Source organism: Hyperoodon ampullatus, assembly GCF_949752795.1.
Source record: "Hyperoodon ampullatus genome assembly, chromosome: 10".
NCBI classification, from domain to species: Eukaryota; Metazoa; Chordata; class Mammalia; order Artiodactyla; family Ziphiidae; genus Hyperoodon; species Hyperoodon ampullatus.
In genome coordinates, this window is record NC_136923.1 from 72,016,594 (window position 1) to 72,032,122 (window position 15,529).

The 15,529-nt window shown below is 51.2% G+C and overlaps 1 protein-coding gene across 1 annotated transcript in view; it reads right to left on the minus strand.

Moving 5' to 3' along the window:
* Nucleotides 1-12,715: 12,715 nt before the first annotated feature.
* Nucleotides 12,716-15,529, minus strand: part of LRFN2 (leucine rich repeat and fibronectin type III domain containing 2) — a 36,420-nt gene continuing 33,606 nt past the window's right edge. Inside the window, exon 2 of the mRNA XM_079713672.1 lies at nucleotides 12,716-13,870. Coding sequence (XP_079569798.1) covers nucleotides 12,901-13,870 — 970 coding nt within the window. The 3' untranslated portion in view covers nucleotides 12,716-12,900. The remainder of the gene's footprint in view (nucleotides 13,871-15,529) is intronic.

Sequence of the window (15,529 nt, forward strand, 5' to 3'; positions counted from 1 at the left end):
TGACCTCCCAGCCCATTCCTGTGTGCCCTGCTCTCTGCTGGCTTCTACCAGGCCTCTCTTTCCGGGTTTGAGGGTATTTTTCCTGGCTTCTTAGTCTCATTTCTCAACTCCCTTCCTGTTGTGATTTGTAAAGGGTTGGGGTGGACAAACTGGAGACCTGGGGGGTCAGGGATCTCAGTTTCAAGTCCAAAGATGTCCCTCTAAGCTCTGTGTGATCATGGGAAATACACTAACCCCTTCATGGGTATGTGCTCTCACCTGGAAAGTGGCAAAATCATAATGCTAATTCAGAATCTTGGTGAGAATGGGAGTGATTTATGTGAGTGTCTTTTGAAAATGCATGTGCTACAAATTACTTCTTGTGATTTTAACTCTGTTCTTCCCACTTCCCGCCACCCAGCTGCTGCCTTTCTAGGTACCAAGTTTCTTCTGATTGCCTTTTTACTTCCACAGGATGGGTCAGTCAAGCCGTAACAAAGAGCATGGAGGCAGCCCTTTTGTCCACCCCGCCATCTTCTAGGAACTGGGAAGCACCCTTCAGGAGTCCCCACTCCAGTGGACCTTCCCAGGCTCCTTCCTTCCCAGCCTTTGCTGTGGCATTAGCCATCCGGAAAAGGAGCTGCTAGTAGGACCCCGACTTTTGTTCCCGGCACCACTCCCACCCCTTCCCCTCCAGATATCCAGTACTCTACCTTCAGGGAGGAGACGTGAATTTCAGGCAGCAGGAGAAAAACCGAGCCTTCAGGGTTGTGGTTGCCTCCAAGGCCAAGGTTCCCATGACCCTCAGTAGAGAGGGCTGGGCTGGGCCCCTTCCCTTCCTCACTCTTCTTTTCCCTTTTTGTCCCAGAGCTCCGCTCTGACCCCAAGGCTTTTCCATTTACCATCAACATGGAAACTTGGCTCTCAACACAAGTATATTCTCCCTCTTTTGTGCATTATGTTGTTCCTCAAAACTGCCCTTCCATGCAGAAGGCCTGTGGGGCTCAAGGGGCCTGGTCAGTCAGCTAGGCCCCCCTTTTTGGGCCTCTCAAACCACAGGTCGAGTGGAAAAGTTTAATAAAGGCTTCATGTCCTTGAGCACTTGTCCTTCATGACCACTGGCTTGTGGTCAGCGTGCTGATTTGGAAGTGAAGACCCAGAGGGATCCTTTCTATCCTTCCCACCCAAACCAGGTGGATGGTGTTTGTGCCACGGGGAAATGCAAAGAGGGGCAGGTGGGAGGGCTGTTAAAATGGGCACCCCTGGCCCTCCCACCTCCCCCTTTGAATAAAACTCATCACTGGCTCATCTAGGGACCTGGCACCAGCTGGTTTACCAGACACCTGGCAGAGTTTGCTGAGCATTTGCGTTGTAATAGGGCAGGAACTAAAGGAACAAATTTATCCACCAGAATGTCAGGTCACGAGGAAGGGTATAGGAGCAGGTAAACAGTGATTCATATTGAGGTCCTGGAATTTTATTAGTTACTATTTTTATAACCTTGTTCTTTTCGTCCTTGATTGAGGATAAAGGGAGAATTGGAACAACTCACGCGTGGGAGAGCATGGAGGGGGTTTTTGTGCTCATTAGAGTGGGAATGGAGGAGCACAGGTATCCATCAGCGGCCTGTGCTGTGTACCTGACAGGTGTGGGCAACTTTCCTGGATCCCACAGTTGGGAGTGAAAGTCCCAGAACGCAAAACATCAGCTTACTGGGGACTCAGAGGTTGCCCGGTGCCCCTGCCCCTCTCCCCTACCTGTTTTCCCCGTGTGCCATGGAGACCAGAGCTGATTTGGCAAGAGAACAGACACCCCTAAGACTCCCCATCTGGGGCCCTGGTTCTGTTCTCTTCTACCCCAGTGGTGACCACAGAATACTCTGGGAGTTGGCTTCTGTTATGACTCTGGGGACCTTCTAAGGAGCAGTAATGGTGGAGTCTGTACAAACCTGGAGCTCATTGACGCACAGGGCATGAGTTCTTCGCGTGTTCTTCATCTATCCTCTTCCTTGGTGGACTTCGGAATTAAAGGTATAGACTCATTTATAATCATGATACCACCTGGCAGGGATATTGGTGCATGGAGGAGGGCTTATTTGGAGACCTCTGATCTTTCCAGCCCTAAGACTCTGGGCCTGATATGCATATAATAATCACTAATGTCCCGTAATTTATAACAGTGTTATCATTGATCCGTGTCATTACTCATCATGAATTGGTGACTTCTCAAGTCCTATGGGTTATTTGTACTGTATAGAGCTCTGTGATTTACAAACACAAAAATCGTTGGAGGTAGAGAGATACTATGCTATTTTACAGATGAGGATACTGAAACGGGAAAAAAGACCCAACTCCCTTGAGCGAGGGGGTATGCAGTGCACTTGCCTTGTTGTGGCTATATTACTCCTCCCCTGTCTCCAACCCTCACACTTGGGAAAGCGAAAACAAAAAAGAAAACAGGCATCTGGGGATTATTTAACGCTCAGTTTGTCAGGACAAAGTTTAAGGACTCTTAGGAGGCACTGGGACAGGCACAGAGAAGTCACTAGATATTTGCTCAGTCCATTTCTCCATGTCTTCTGCTTTTTAATGTTACATTTGTTCTTAACCCTCATTGCTCACCTTCCAGAGAATCTGCCGAAATTCTAATGTCCTTTGCTGTTCCATAGGTTACTTTGGGGCAACTCCAGTTTTCAAGTAATTCCCTAGCCCTCCCCCTAACTAGTTGTATGACCTGGCAGCAAGTCATTAACACCTGTCTGCGTGTCTGTTTTCTCAGTGAGAAAATGGGTGATCTAACCCATTTATGAGGTGCTTACTACACTGTTTGGTAAATAACACTAGTTCCCTCTCTCCTGCTTGGACAGTCCTCTGTATTCTGTCAAGAGCTTGCCTATTTATGGTGTATCACAACCCAAAGGAGAGAGTCCCAAGTCCTCCCTCCTGTAGCTGGTTCAAGACCAGCCCAGATACCATAAAACTTTCGGAAAGACTTCCATCCTTCTGTGCAACAGCCGCCCCCTCGACCCCTGGAGACGGGGTGTGACAGGTCAGTGCACCTGGAACAATCTGAAAGGCCTGGGGCTCATTGCCTTCCATCATTCTCCACTCATTTAGTCTCCAGCCATCCCCTCATGGAGACCTGGAAGGGACAAGCGGACTTGATGGTGGGGCTGTGCCCCGAAGCCTCCAGTATTCATGGAGAAGCCAGCCCTTCCTTCCTTCCTTCCTTCACTAGACCTTGAAATGCAGGTGTAGACGTAGCCATGATTTGCCAATGTGCTTCTCTCTTCCTACACGGGGTCAAGAGTCTTTGCCGGACTAGTTCCTTTGAGGAACTAGAGCCTCAGAGCATACAGCACAGTCACTCGAATCCTGAAAACGACCTCAACCCCCGGATGGGCCCTGCTAGCCTTCTGGCTTCACTAGGCGGAGGGCCCTCAAGGACACTCCACGTGGAGCCCGAGCCCTGTCCTCTGCTCCTTCCCCCTCTTCTAGATGTGGACAGCACATGGGCTGGATCCACACCTCGGACCTGCACAGCTGTGTCCTCCCAACAGCTCTTCTCATCCTGCCCCTCATCCCCACCCTACTCGTCCTTGCCTGGACCCGTCTCACGTCCCTTCTTTTTTGCTTAGTCCACAGTGGACGATGGTGTCTAACCCCTGTCCCAGCTGGACTGGCCCTGGAGGGCTGAGAGAGCCTCATGTCCACAGAGAATCCCTGGCAGAGCTGCCCTTCTCAGCCCTATCTCTCAACTTTCCAGGGTCTTATAGCCTTTGTCTGCCTCTCCAAGACCTGCTTGTGGGGCTACTGTCTTTCCTACCTCTGGCTGCCTTCCTACCTATTGTGGCAGCCAGCACTGTAACGGCTGTGTCAGTGGTGTGGCATGAAGAGAACTCCAGTTGTGGGGTCAGAAGATACAAAGTTTAAGACCCACTTCTGCTTCTTAAGCTCTATAAGAACTTGGGGGAAAATGGACAACGTTCATCCTCAATTTGGAAAATCTATAAAATGGGGAAAGCAGTAATGTGTAAATCGGAGTTTTTAGGTAAGGAATGGAAGGAATGATAATCCGTGTGAAAGAATTTATTTGTAATAGTGAGATGCTGTACAGTCTAACTCTGCTGCTGACTGGGTATCTTAAATGTCTCCAGTTATGTTTTATCCCTTGTGATTCTGCAGACAAGTTGGAGGTAGGGGAGGAAACTTGGTTGACCACCCCTGGAATTGGATACTCTTGCCTGGGCCCACTCCATCTTGTTCTTTACTCCAAACCGAAGATGGAGGGGTTCAGGCAAGAGGATCTTGCTTTTTCATGCCTGTTGCAAAGCCGCACTTTCCAGAAATCTTAGGGAGGTGGAAGGCCCTTGAGCTCAAGAGAAAAGTCCCAGCCTCTGCTTCCCTAACAGGTCAGGGCTGAACTAAGCTACAGCTGTTTGCAGGATTCCTCAGAAGGTAGAATCTCATCAGAACGCTTAAAAGTGTGAAGATCAAGGAAGAATTTGGCCCCTTGATTGCTGTTGAGGTCCTCCCCACCTCCTCCCAGACCTCTGGGGTGGCCCACAGCTGTCTCCATTTACTCTTGACATGGAAGCCAAGCTCTTGGTGTGTGGGGGTCACCTAATCCCCAGCATCATGTCCTGCTTCTCTTCCTGAAGCACCTGTGCACCATCAGCTCTCCCAAGGGGCCTGTCCAGCTATGCACACTCTAGCCAGCCCCCTCTGACCTCCAGATGGAGTGAAATATTTCTCTAACGTTCTTTCTTCATTCAAGTTGGGACTAATGTGCTGCTTCAGAAGTAAAAACCCAACTGGGAGCCAATCTTAATCTTCCCTCCTCAGGCAGGTGGATGTTGTTTGTGTTACAGGAGACCTGGATGTTAAGGAGAGGCTGCCTGGGGTCATCCCACCACCCCTCGGAAAGTGCTCGCCGCCTGACTCAAGTGGGGACCCTCTGGCCCACTCTACGTCCTTGAACAGAGCCGGCCTCTCCCTGAATGGCTTACCTGGCACCTGGCAGAGTCTTCCCATGGGTATTTACATTGTAGAAGGGAAAAAGTCTTTTAACCCAAAGGAATAAAGAAAAGCCAATGGGAGATTTCTAGTGGCAGCATTTGTGTCATTCCAGAGCCCTGGCTGTTAGATTTTCATCACTATGCCAGATGTGAGACAAGGGTGAAGTGTGAGCAGGGATTGGGGAACCGATGAGTGAGGGAACCCAGGGGAGAGGCCTGGAACCTTCCAGGCCCTTCTAGCTGCTGGGACAGTGGATCTCAGAACACAAAGGAGTATCAGGGGCTGCAGAGGCTACCATGTGCTTTCTGCCCCTTTCCTACCTCCTTCCTTCTCTCAATGTCATGACCAGTGTTGACTCAGCAGGGGAACAGCCCCTCCGCAGATGTTCCCAGGCAGGGCCCTGGCTCTGTACCTGGTTTCCTACCTACCTGTGGTTCGGCCACAGCCGTCTCTGAAAGCTGCTTTCTCTCTGGGCTCTGGATTTCTCGTGAAGGCAGGATTAATGGTTCTGCAAGGGCCCACCAGGAATACGGAAACATAACCATCCGGCACTGGTCTGATTGGAGTACAGGGAGCCACAGCCTGCCTGGGTAAATTCTGAAATTCCTCCTGCACGATCTTGCCTGTAGTAAGATTAATAACAGTTTTCATGGATATTGAACAGGGGATTCTAATACCCACTGAGGGAGGCTAGAGTGGATGACCTCTAATAGCTCTGTGAATCCTGGGATTCGGTGAACTTGAGATACCTATTATTATCACTAATATGCTGTAATTTATAATAATGTTTTCAATGATGCATACCATTGATAATAATGACTTTTATCACTCTGCCTTTTCCAACCTGAGGTGTGATCTGTATAACTAAATGGTAACTCCTCAGGTGTACTTACTGAAGTTGATGCTTACCATTGATATTTTACAGGAAAGGAAACTCAGGCCAAGAAATAGGCTCTGAACCCAGCTCCTCCCACTGGATGGCCTCTCCCCACTAGGAGCAACTGCACCTGCCTTGGGCTACTCAGGACCCTCCAGTTCTTTGCAACTTCCCCTCCTGCCCTCTTCCAGGCCTGCTTTGTTGTCTCATCCCCCCTCCCACCCACCTCAGAAGCTCCTGGGCAGCTAGAATGGTCTCCTTCTGTCCCTGCTTGTCCCGCACAGGATTCCAGTCCTGGCTGGGCCCGTCTGACCCAAAGCCAGTCACTTCGCCATGCTGGTCCCTTTGGAAATTAAAATCTAGTGAATTCTTCCAGCCAGAGGTGCCACGTGGGCTTCTGGCCAATCCATCCACCCATCTGTCTCCTCCTGGATAGTGGGTTCTTCAGAGCTATAGGTTATCTTAAAACGAGTGAAAACAGCCCATTTTTGTAAAACCAGAGATCTAGAAACCAGCTAATGTCCCTGCCCCTCGGAAGTGTGTAAGGCCCCCCAGTGCATGCCCAGTGTCCTTCACTTTTATTTTGATTTCTCTCGATACCGGGCACAGGGCAGGGCACACAGTAGGTCAGCAAATGCGTGCTGAAAACACACAGCACTGATTTCTCCAACTCTCTCACTTTTTCTGCTGGACTGTTTTCTCAGATTCAAGGTTTATATACCAGGACTCAGGCCTTTGACCTGAAACCCAGCAAGCTCTGCATTTCTAATGGTCTGTGCAGTTCTGTTAGTAACTTCAGTGTAAATCAATTTATTGAGTGTTTACCCAACTCTGCCACTCACTAGCTGTTTGACCTTGGGCAAGTTTTTTAACCCCTCTCTACCTTAGCTTCCCCAGTGGGGATGATAATGATACCCACTTGATTGAATTGTTTTGATGATAAAGTGAAATGATCTATAGCAAGCTCTTAGAATAGTGCATGGCACATAGGAAACTCAATGAACAGCTGTTATCAATTTAATTTTGCAGTTCAACATCCACTTGGAAAATGCCAACCTTGTGTCAACCTAATGAAGGGATAAGAACTTTCTCATAATTAGTCAGGGTAGGTAAGGCAACGAGGCCATCCTTGGTAGACAGGCAGAATCATATCCTTGAGAGATTCCCCAAAGGAGTGTGTGGGAAAAAGTATGACAGAGAACCCAAGAGGGGAACATTCAAGATTACTGGATGTAAATGAGGGCTTAATTCTCTTCTTCTCGGTAATATTCCTTCTCAAATGGTGAGCAAGATACTTGCTTGTTACCAGGACATGCCAAGTCAGTGACTGAGGGGACAGGTGTGGGGCTCTGAGGTTTTGTCTCATGAGAAAGTGGGAATGGTCTCAGCAAGGTCAGCTGACAGAGGTAACCACGGTTTGGGGAACGGGGGACATCTGGAGATAGCACTGGCCATTCAAAAGAAAGAAAACTCACCCTTGCAAAACATATAAATGCTGGAGTCGTTGCTGGATGTGCCAGGGAGCACCAATGAACACATGTTACAGAGGAGGTGGCAAAAGAAGAGGGGGTATGATCATCATCACCTAAGCAGATGGGCAGCCTGGACGGAGGGGCCCAGGGCTGTGGGAGGCTGGTCAGTAGGCTGACTGGCTGTGGACCAGATGGGCTTGGGGATCCCATGGAGATGGGTGTAATGACAGATTCACCCGCTCATCAGTAGGGAACCAAGTGGGTAACTGCAGGAGACACGGACATCTCAGAAAGGGGCTGGATAATGAGATCTTCCTTGCTGCAGCCCCAGAGAGACTCCAGCACAAAATGGTGGAGAGAATGCTGGCTCTGAGTCACTCGGACTACATTTGACTGTTGGCTAAAGGGATCAGATCAGTTATCCCAACAAAAACAGGAAAATAACCAGATAAGAGCCTGCAATCTGCGCCCATTTCCCCAGAGTCAGCGAGCAGAAGAAAGATGCCAAATGTCCCAAATGAGGACATGGCTGTTGCACCTGTGGGAACATGCTAAATGGCCAGGATGGGGACCACAGGATAGCTGCAGAGGTAAAGCTCAGCTCCCCTCTTTGGTCTGTTGGGAAGCATATCAATTTCCCTCTGCCAGAAGCTTCAGGGAAGGGAAACTCATGAGCCTTGTAAACATTCACTGGCTGTGAGTTGCGGGACCTGAAATAAGATAATGAAATAAGCTGAGAAAATACGATCTTTGGTTTAAAGGCTGAAAGCACAAGTAGATATTTTTAAACTGAGAAGGGGGGCAGTGTTCCTTTGAGATGTTTGCAGAGCAACCTGGATGGGTCTGATTCTATTATGCAAAAGTAGAAGCCTCAGGTGTTTACCTGTGAGAAGCCTTGTCACAACGAACTTTTCCTGCTGCCAACTGCATCACACGGAACGTTGCTGGGTTTGGGATCTGGGTGTGCTGTATAAAATTGTGTGTTCAGGTTTTGACTGCTGCCTGCCAACAGTCTTTTCTTTTGAATAAGTGTGTCTATTTTACCAGCAGCTGTTTGCAAACCCCCATGGCTGCAAGAACAGAGGAAACCCTACCCAGTTTGCTGAAGCCCTGAGACCTTTACTGCAGACACACTGAGAATAGAGAACAGAAGACCCGGAAGTACTCAGGCTGTACTTCTGAAAAGTCTATACCCACAGACTCTGGGAGAAAAGTTACTACCCATTTGGGAAGGGGGACATCTGAGACAGTGACCTTCCTCTTACCTGGTTAGAAATGATATCCCTTAAAAAAAAAAAAAAGCAAATATAAGTTATTTTGGAATTTCAATGCTGTAATCATGGCAAAATGAAAGAAATCTCCTTTGAGGGGGAATCTGAGGGATGTGTCATTATCAAGAACTTGGGGAGAGGGGCTCGAACACTTGCCAGAAACTCAGTAATTCAGCCAGGCTCAGAGTGTTTCAGCTACCTCTCTTCTGTGAGAGATGAGAGAGCTAAAGGCTTCTCTCTGTCAGGAAAGAGGATCTGGGTAGGCAAGCATCTCTCCTGCTAGGGACAAAAGTTTTCAATTAGGAAGAGGCGAGAAGATGGGTTGGGACATTAGAGTGAGCTGGTGTGAGGTTTTCTGCCTTAAGGGTACAAAGTTACAGGTTTTCAGAGCAGAGGGGGCCAGATGAGGCTGGAGGTTGGAAAGCTATTAAACAAGGGACCTCTAGCAGTCACCAGGCCAGGAGAAGGGATGATCAGGGGAATTTTCCTGGGATGGAAATGTGTTACAAGCCAATAAAGGGCCAGAAAGGCTAGTGCAGGGTCAGAAGAAACCACTTAACCAAGGGGCCCTTGCCTAGAGTCAACACTCTGAGAATTTTAGCAGACCTTTGGGCCAAACCCAGGGTTTCCAGATCAGGCTATAGATTTGAGTACTTCAGTCGGTATAAAATACAGTCTGTAATGAATGAGTTGAAGGGAGGAAGAAAGGATAGGGGAGGCCGTGTGATGTCATGCGCAGAGCTAAGGCTTGCAGCCATGTGTGACCTTGGGCAAGTTACTTAACCCCTCTGAGCCTCAGCCCCTTCATTTGTAAAACTGGCATAATAATAGTTACCTTGAGAGGCTGCAGTGAGGATTCAGCGAGACATGAGACATGCGTATGAAGCAGCAACACAGGACCTGGAACTGTAGGTGCTCAGTAACCGTTAGCTTCCTTCCCCTTCCAGAAGCTGTGCTTGCAAGTCAGTGGTTGTATGTGTAGAGCTGCACTGTACCAGCCCCATGTGGCTCTCAAGCACTTTAAAGGCAGCTAGTCTGAACTGAGATGTGCCATGTGAAACACACATCAGATTCCCAACACTTTGTACAAAAAACAGAGTAAAATATCTTATTAATCATTTTATAGTGATTATACGTTGAAATGAAAATATTTGTATATATTGGGTTAAATAAACTATATTGTTAAATTAATTTCACCTGTTTCTTTATACTTGATTTAATGGGCTACTAGAAAATTTAAAATTACAGTGAGGTTCACACTTTTTTCCTCTTGGACAGTGCTGACCTAGACGCTAGAGGAAGATAGGGTCAGGAAGCTGTGTTCCAGAAGCTCATTTGTTTCTCTACCGCGGGTCTGTGCTTTGGTTTGTTGTCCTGGTTCCCCAGTAAAAGACCCTTTTGAAAAAATGCCACCTTGGGCTCAAAGTGGGTGGAAGGTACTCGGGCTCCCCTAGTGGCTACGTGCGGTAGTGGCCATCCAGGGAAAAGGAGGCAGGGCTGGAAGGCGACAGGATGGAGGGATAAGGCTGTAGCCGGGGATGGACTATTCCTTCTTAGCCTGGAGCTTAATTCCAGACCCTCTACTGACCTTTACTCCAGGAGGGCGGCCCCATTCTCTCTTATTTCAGAAGGCTCCCATCTTATACGTGAACTTGGCAGGAAGCAGGCTCTCACTAGGCGGTACCAAACACAGGTGTAAGGGGAAATGCCACCTCAAAGCCACCTTCAGAAAACCATAGCGTTTCCAGAGAAATAAACAACAGACATTCACAGACACAGGAATGTTCTTTTTTTGCTCTCTCCCAAGAAGTGTGATCTGTTGTTGTTTTTAAAACTGTACATTTTACTGTATATATATATATATATATATATATATATATATATTTTTTTTTTTTTTAGCAAAAGATTGGCATTTGTATTCTGCCCACAGGGATGTCACTTTCCAAAACTCCAAGTCAGAAACCTGACAAACACAAGCGTGAGTACATACCATGTCACGACAGAGCTCGTAGCCGCTGATGAGGACAGACAGTTGATTCCCCCCCTTCCGATGTCCACCATTTTCCCTCTGGGCATCTGAACCCAAAGGCAAAAAGAAAGGTGGTATTTGGGGTCACTTCCTCAATGGCTACATTTAGAAAGGCTTAGTGAGAAAGCGCAGAGGGAAGAAGGAGTGGAGGAAAACGGGTCCGAGAAAGAGGGAGGATGGGAGAAATTTCCTTTCAAGTCACCGAGGCTAGGGGTGCCCTCATGACTGCAGAAAGCATGTGCTCTGGCACTCGGGCTGAACGTTAGCTTGTGGTCTCAGGAAGAGACTGGCCTGGTCTGCTAATGGCCTGGTCTGTTAATGTCCTGGTCAGGACCAGAAAGGGACTGGGGGGAGGCAGAGAGGCACCAGAAGAAAAAGAATGAAGACAGGAGAGTAGAGGGAAGGTGAGGAGGGAAAGGAGGAGGGGGAGGAAGGACGAAGGCATGGGATTTGGAGGCTCCTGGGAGGAGCCAGACGGCAGTCCTGCATAGACAGCTCCCCGCCCTCTCCCTGTGTGTTCCGGGCGGGGTTGGGGGCCACCAGCTCAGCTCCAGGTCTGAGCCCATTAGAACATTTCAGCCCCAAATGGACTCACCTGTATGCTTTGTAGTCAGCAAGTGGCAGAAGGCGGGAGAACAAGAGACAGAGGCTAGAGATCTATGGCAGATGCTCGGGAGAGGGAAGCATGAGGTGGGGAGAGGTAGTGCGTTGACAGTGAGGAGAGACCTGGAACACACAGGGACCAGGAGAGACAGAGATGCGGGGAAAGACCTTCAGATGCTTCCAAAGCCTTTTCTCCCCCGCCACGTCTCGTCTGCCCCCTCTGGCCACTGTCTGGGAGCGTGGGGGTCAATCCCTAGATGGAAAGGAGCCCGTGTGCCCCTCCCATCGTCATCCTGTCATTTCCATGATGGATCCTCCTCATGAACGGCATCCATGGGAGGCATCCCCTGTGTCCCCATGTCCCACCCTGAGCCACCTTCTTCAGGAACAAACAAGGGACAGACTTTGGACATAGAAACACCCTAGCTACAGTGAAGACAGGGTAAGGGATTTCAAGCACCAGCCCCAGGAGGTAAGTGGCCTTGGGCCCTGCCCTGACTTGGTCACTAATGCACTATGTGACCTTGGGCAAGTCCTTTAGACCCTTGGGGGAAGGGAAGAGAGGGTTAAGGATGAGACGATCGCAAACACCTCTTCAGGCTTCAGAACCCTACAATTCATTTAGTCATGAAGAGTCCTTAGTCCTTCGAGCTGGAAGGGAATTGGAGACTTGGTATGATCGCATTATTTTACGAATTAGGAGCCTGAGGTCCAAAGAGAGAAAGGGTGTTGCCCACTGTGTTTAGCTGGTTATTCGGTGGTGGCTCTGGAACCCAAACTCAGAGCTTTGGACCCCGTGTCCAGTGCTCCTTCTGCCACCCCACTCTGCTCTCCTTAATTAAGAGAAGCCCTCTTGCCCCCCACCATGTCCATGGGGACTCCCTGTCCCAGCTTCCCCCAAAAGAGGCAAAAATCCCAAAGCAACTCCAAAAGTTAACATCCCTTATGTCCTTGTGTCTCATAAAGACCCTTCTCCCTCACCCGCACGTAGAGTCCCGGAAGTTACCCTTCTAGTTTAAGCTGATGTGATGGGGATTTGAGAAGCAAAGGAAGCTGGGCCAGGGATGGGGGAGGTCACTCATCCCTCCCAAGTGTGGGGATTCTTGGGAGTAATGAGGCTTCTGGGCGGGGGACTCTAGTCTTCCCCCAAACAAACGTGCAACCCAAACCATTCCCTGCTCTTCTCAGTTGGCAATGATCCCCCACCACCAGGGCTGCTGGGAACCCGCTTTCGTGTGTAAACTCTCCGTTATCCGTGTCACTGAAGAGGAGGAGTCGGGGAAGTGGAAGAAAGAAATTAAGAAATAAAAACAACACCGGAACCATCAGCAATGCAAAGCCACTTGCTTATAGGCTACATTTGTGATTAGAAAGGCAGGAGCCCCGCCTTTCCAAACACTCAGGGCTTAGCCTGACATTTGAGCCATCGAGTCTGCTTTCCCTGAGCACAGCCGGATGGGCGGTGGGGGACGGGCCTGGGAAGGTGGTGTGCGTGGTGTGGTGGGGAGGGGAGGCCGTTGACAGGGAGACAAAACTGTCCCTGGATGTAAACATCACCATGGAAACGCCACAAAGACTTGTGGGTAAAGATGCTTTCCTCTTCTCTCACCCTGACAGGGTGGGAGGGAGGATGCCCACCCCCCACCCAGGCCTACACCGTGCTCTCCATCACCCACTCGGAGCTGCCAAAAGTTCCCCGAGCCCCCGCCAGGTCACTCTCCTCAAAGGGCAAGAGCATGCCGTTGACAGAGAGACTGCGCTTTGTCCAGATGTTCGAGACCCTCTGAGGGGGGCTGTAGCCACCAGGGGCGACCCCTCCCGCAGCCGCAGCCGCAAAGTCCCCCATGTCGAAGGAGTGGCTGCGTTTGGCCTTGCCCTCCACAGGCAAGGGGAGCAGGCTCCTGGCCCGGGCCGCGGGTGGCCCCAGCAGTGGCTCTCGGTCCGAGGGGTGGCCCCTGGCCGATGTCCCAGACCCTCTCCCGCCTGGGGTCCTGGAGTCCAGCAGCTCCTCCTTTCTCTGACTTTTGAGGTCCAAGGAGGCGAAGGCCCCCATCAGGCGATCAAGGTTGGGCTTGGGGCGGGGGGCAGGGGGTGGGAGCCTCCAGGGGCCCCGTCCCAGCCCTGCAGCCTCCCCGATGCCCAGGGAACTGGAGGAAGAGGAGTCGCTGCCTCGGACCAGGCCAGCGCTGAAGTCCATGAGCTCGTGGCGCACCACCACCTTGGGCGGCCCAGGTGCGGGGGCCCCGCTGGGCGCGCTGCCCAGCGCGGGGGGCTGGCCCCCATTGGTCTGCGAGTGCACGTTGCTGACGGTGGCCGCCGGCTTCCCGGCGCCCTCCTGGTTGCAGACCTTGTAGCGCACCATGAGGATGACGATGAAGACCAGCAGCGTGGCCACAATAATGCCGCCGATGACGAGGATCATGGTGCCGCCCAGGATCTGGCTGTGCATGGACTGGCACTGCGTGTAGTCAGCCTTGGTGAAGAACTGGGCACAGCCCACGATGTTGGTGGCCGTGAGCGTGGTGGCCGTGTCATCCCACATGGCCAGCACGCACAGGTCGTAGCCAGTCCCTGACACCAGGTTGTTGACCACGAAGGCCTTGTTGGAGGCTGGGATCATCCTGCGGGGGGTGGGTGGGCATAGAGGGGGGGGATGGTGAGGAACAGTAGGGTGATGGGAGGACAGAGGAGAAGTAGAAAAGAGAGAGGGTGACAGAGACAGGAGAGATGGAGAGGGAGAGAGAGCCACAGACGCAAGGACACAGAATGAGGCAGAGCAGAAGAGGGTGACAGGTGGAGAGAGAGGAAAAGGGAGAGACGGGGAGACAAAGTGGAGGGGGAGGAGGGGGAGGAGGGGGACCCAGGACCCAGGTGAGAGAACAGAGACAGGTTGGGGCGAAAAGGGAAACGAGAGAGAGAGATTCCGGGGTGGAGGGTGGAAGTGCCAGAAGCAGGTACACAGAGAAAGACACCGGCGATCAGTTGCAGGGAACAACCCAGAAGATGTGGAAATAAAAGAAGGGAATGAGATGGGGGATAGTTGACGGTAGAGACAGTGGAAATTGGTTAGAGATGCAGGTTCAGGGAAGAAAGGGGAGAGATTCAGCAGAGAGGAGAGAGGAAGCACACGGGGAGAGGCAGAGGGAGGGACAGGAGAGGCAGAGACATTAAAGGTGTGAAGAAGCAAAAACTGAACAAAAGGGACTCCCCACCTCCCCATTTCTGCCTTGTCTGCTGCAAATAGTCCCTGGGTCTCTGGACAGTGGGGGTGAGAGTAAGGTCGGCCCTGGCCCCTCAGCACCCTCCCAGAGGCTGGGTCCACCCCTCGTCTGTCCTGCGAGATTCCTCAGCACTGACTGAGCCTTGTTCTGAGCCTGGCGCTGTCCTGAGTCACAGACAAGGTCCTGCCCTCAGGGACCAACTCTAACCTCATCTCCACGTGGCTTTCTCATGCCTCAGGAGGGAGAACCTCGCTGGTGCAGACTGGGGACTAAGCAGAAGAAAACTGGAGGTAGAAAGGGGGGGTGTTGCTTGGAGGGGAAGGGCACGGTGCAATGCTGAAGAATGGTGGGCAACTGTTTCTCAGAGGGAGGGGCCGGGTCCTCCATCACTGCCATAGCAGGCCAGACGCATCCAAAGACACCTGGGAAAGGGTATGACTGGTCGGGGAGGCCTTGACTGGTCTCTCACCTTAAGGGAGGGTCTGAGGGGCCAGCAGTCTCCCCTCACTGGGGCCCGTCACCATAGCCTGGGCCCCTTCTGCCTGGACCTTCAGGAAGCGTGAATGCAAACTGTGATCTCTCAAGTATGATGCCTTCTGGTGGCGTCCCTAGAAATGACACCTGTCTCACCCCCTAAACACTCCTGCAGAAATACCTCGGCCTGAAGGTGCCACATCTCTCCCTGCAGCCTTCCCCATCTCCCTCCACTCTCAAAGAGCCCTCTGTTTTCCTGTCCCCTACTAATCCAGGGCACCATCTGTGCCTGTCAACCCCTCACACCCAGAGCCAGGCAGCTTAATTGAGATCTCAAATATGAAATACTGGAGCCTGAACACTTCCACCTGGGAACCGTGCACGGATGCTGGGACTGACAGGCAGGTATTGACAACCCGTCAGTGGGCAGCCCTGGAGGCTGCCGCCTCCCTCCTCACTCTTGGCCCGCACAGCTGCTGGGGAAGCCACATGGAAGAAATTGAGTCTGCCCCCGTCCCCATCCCCAACCCATAGCTACAGTGCATGGGGCGGAAGAGGCGGGTGGAGGAGGTCGGGGCCCAGATC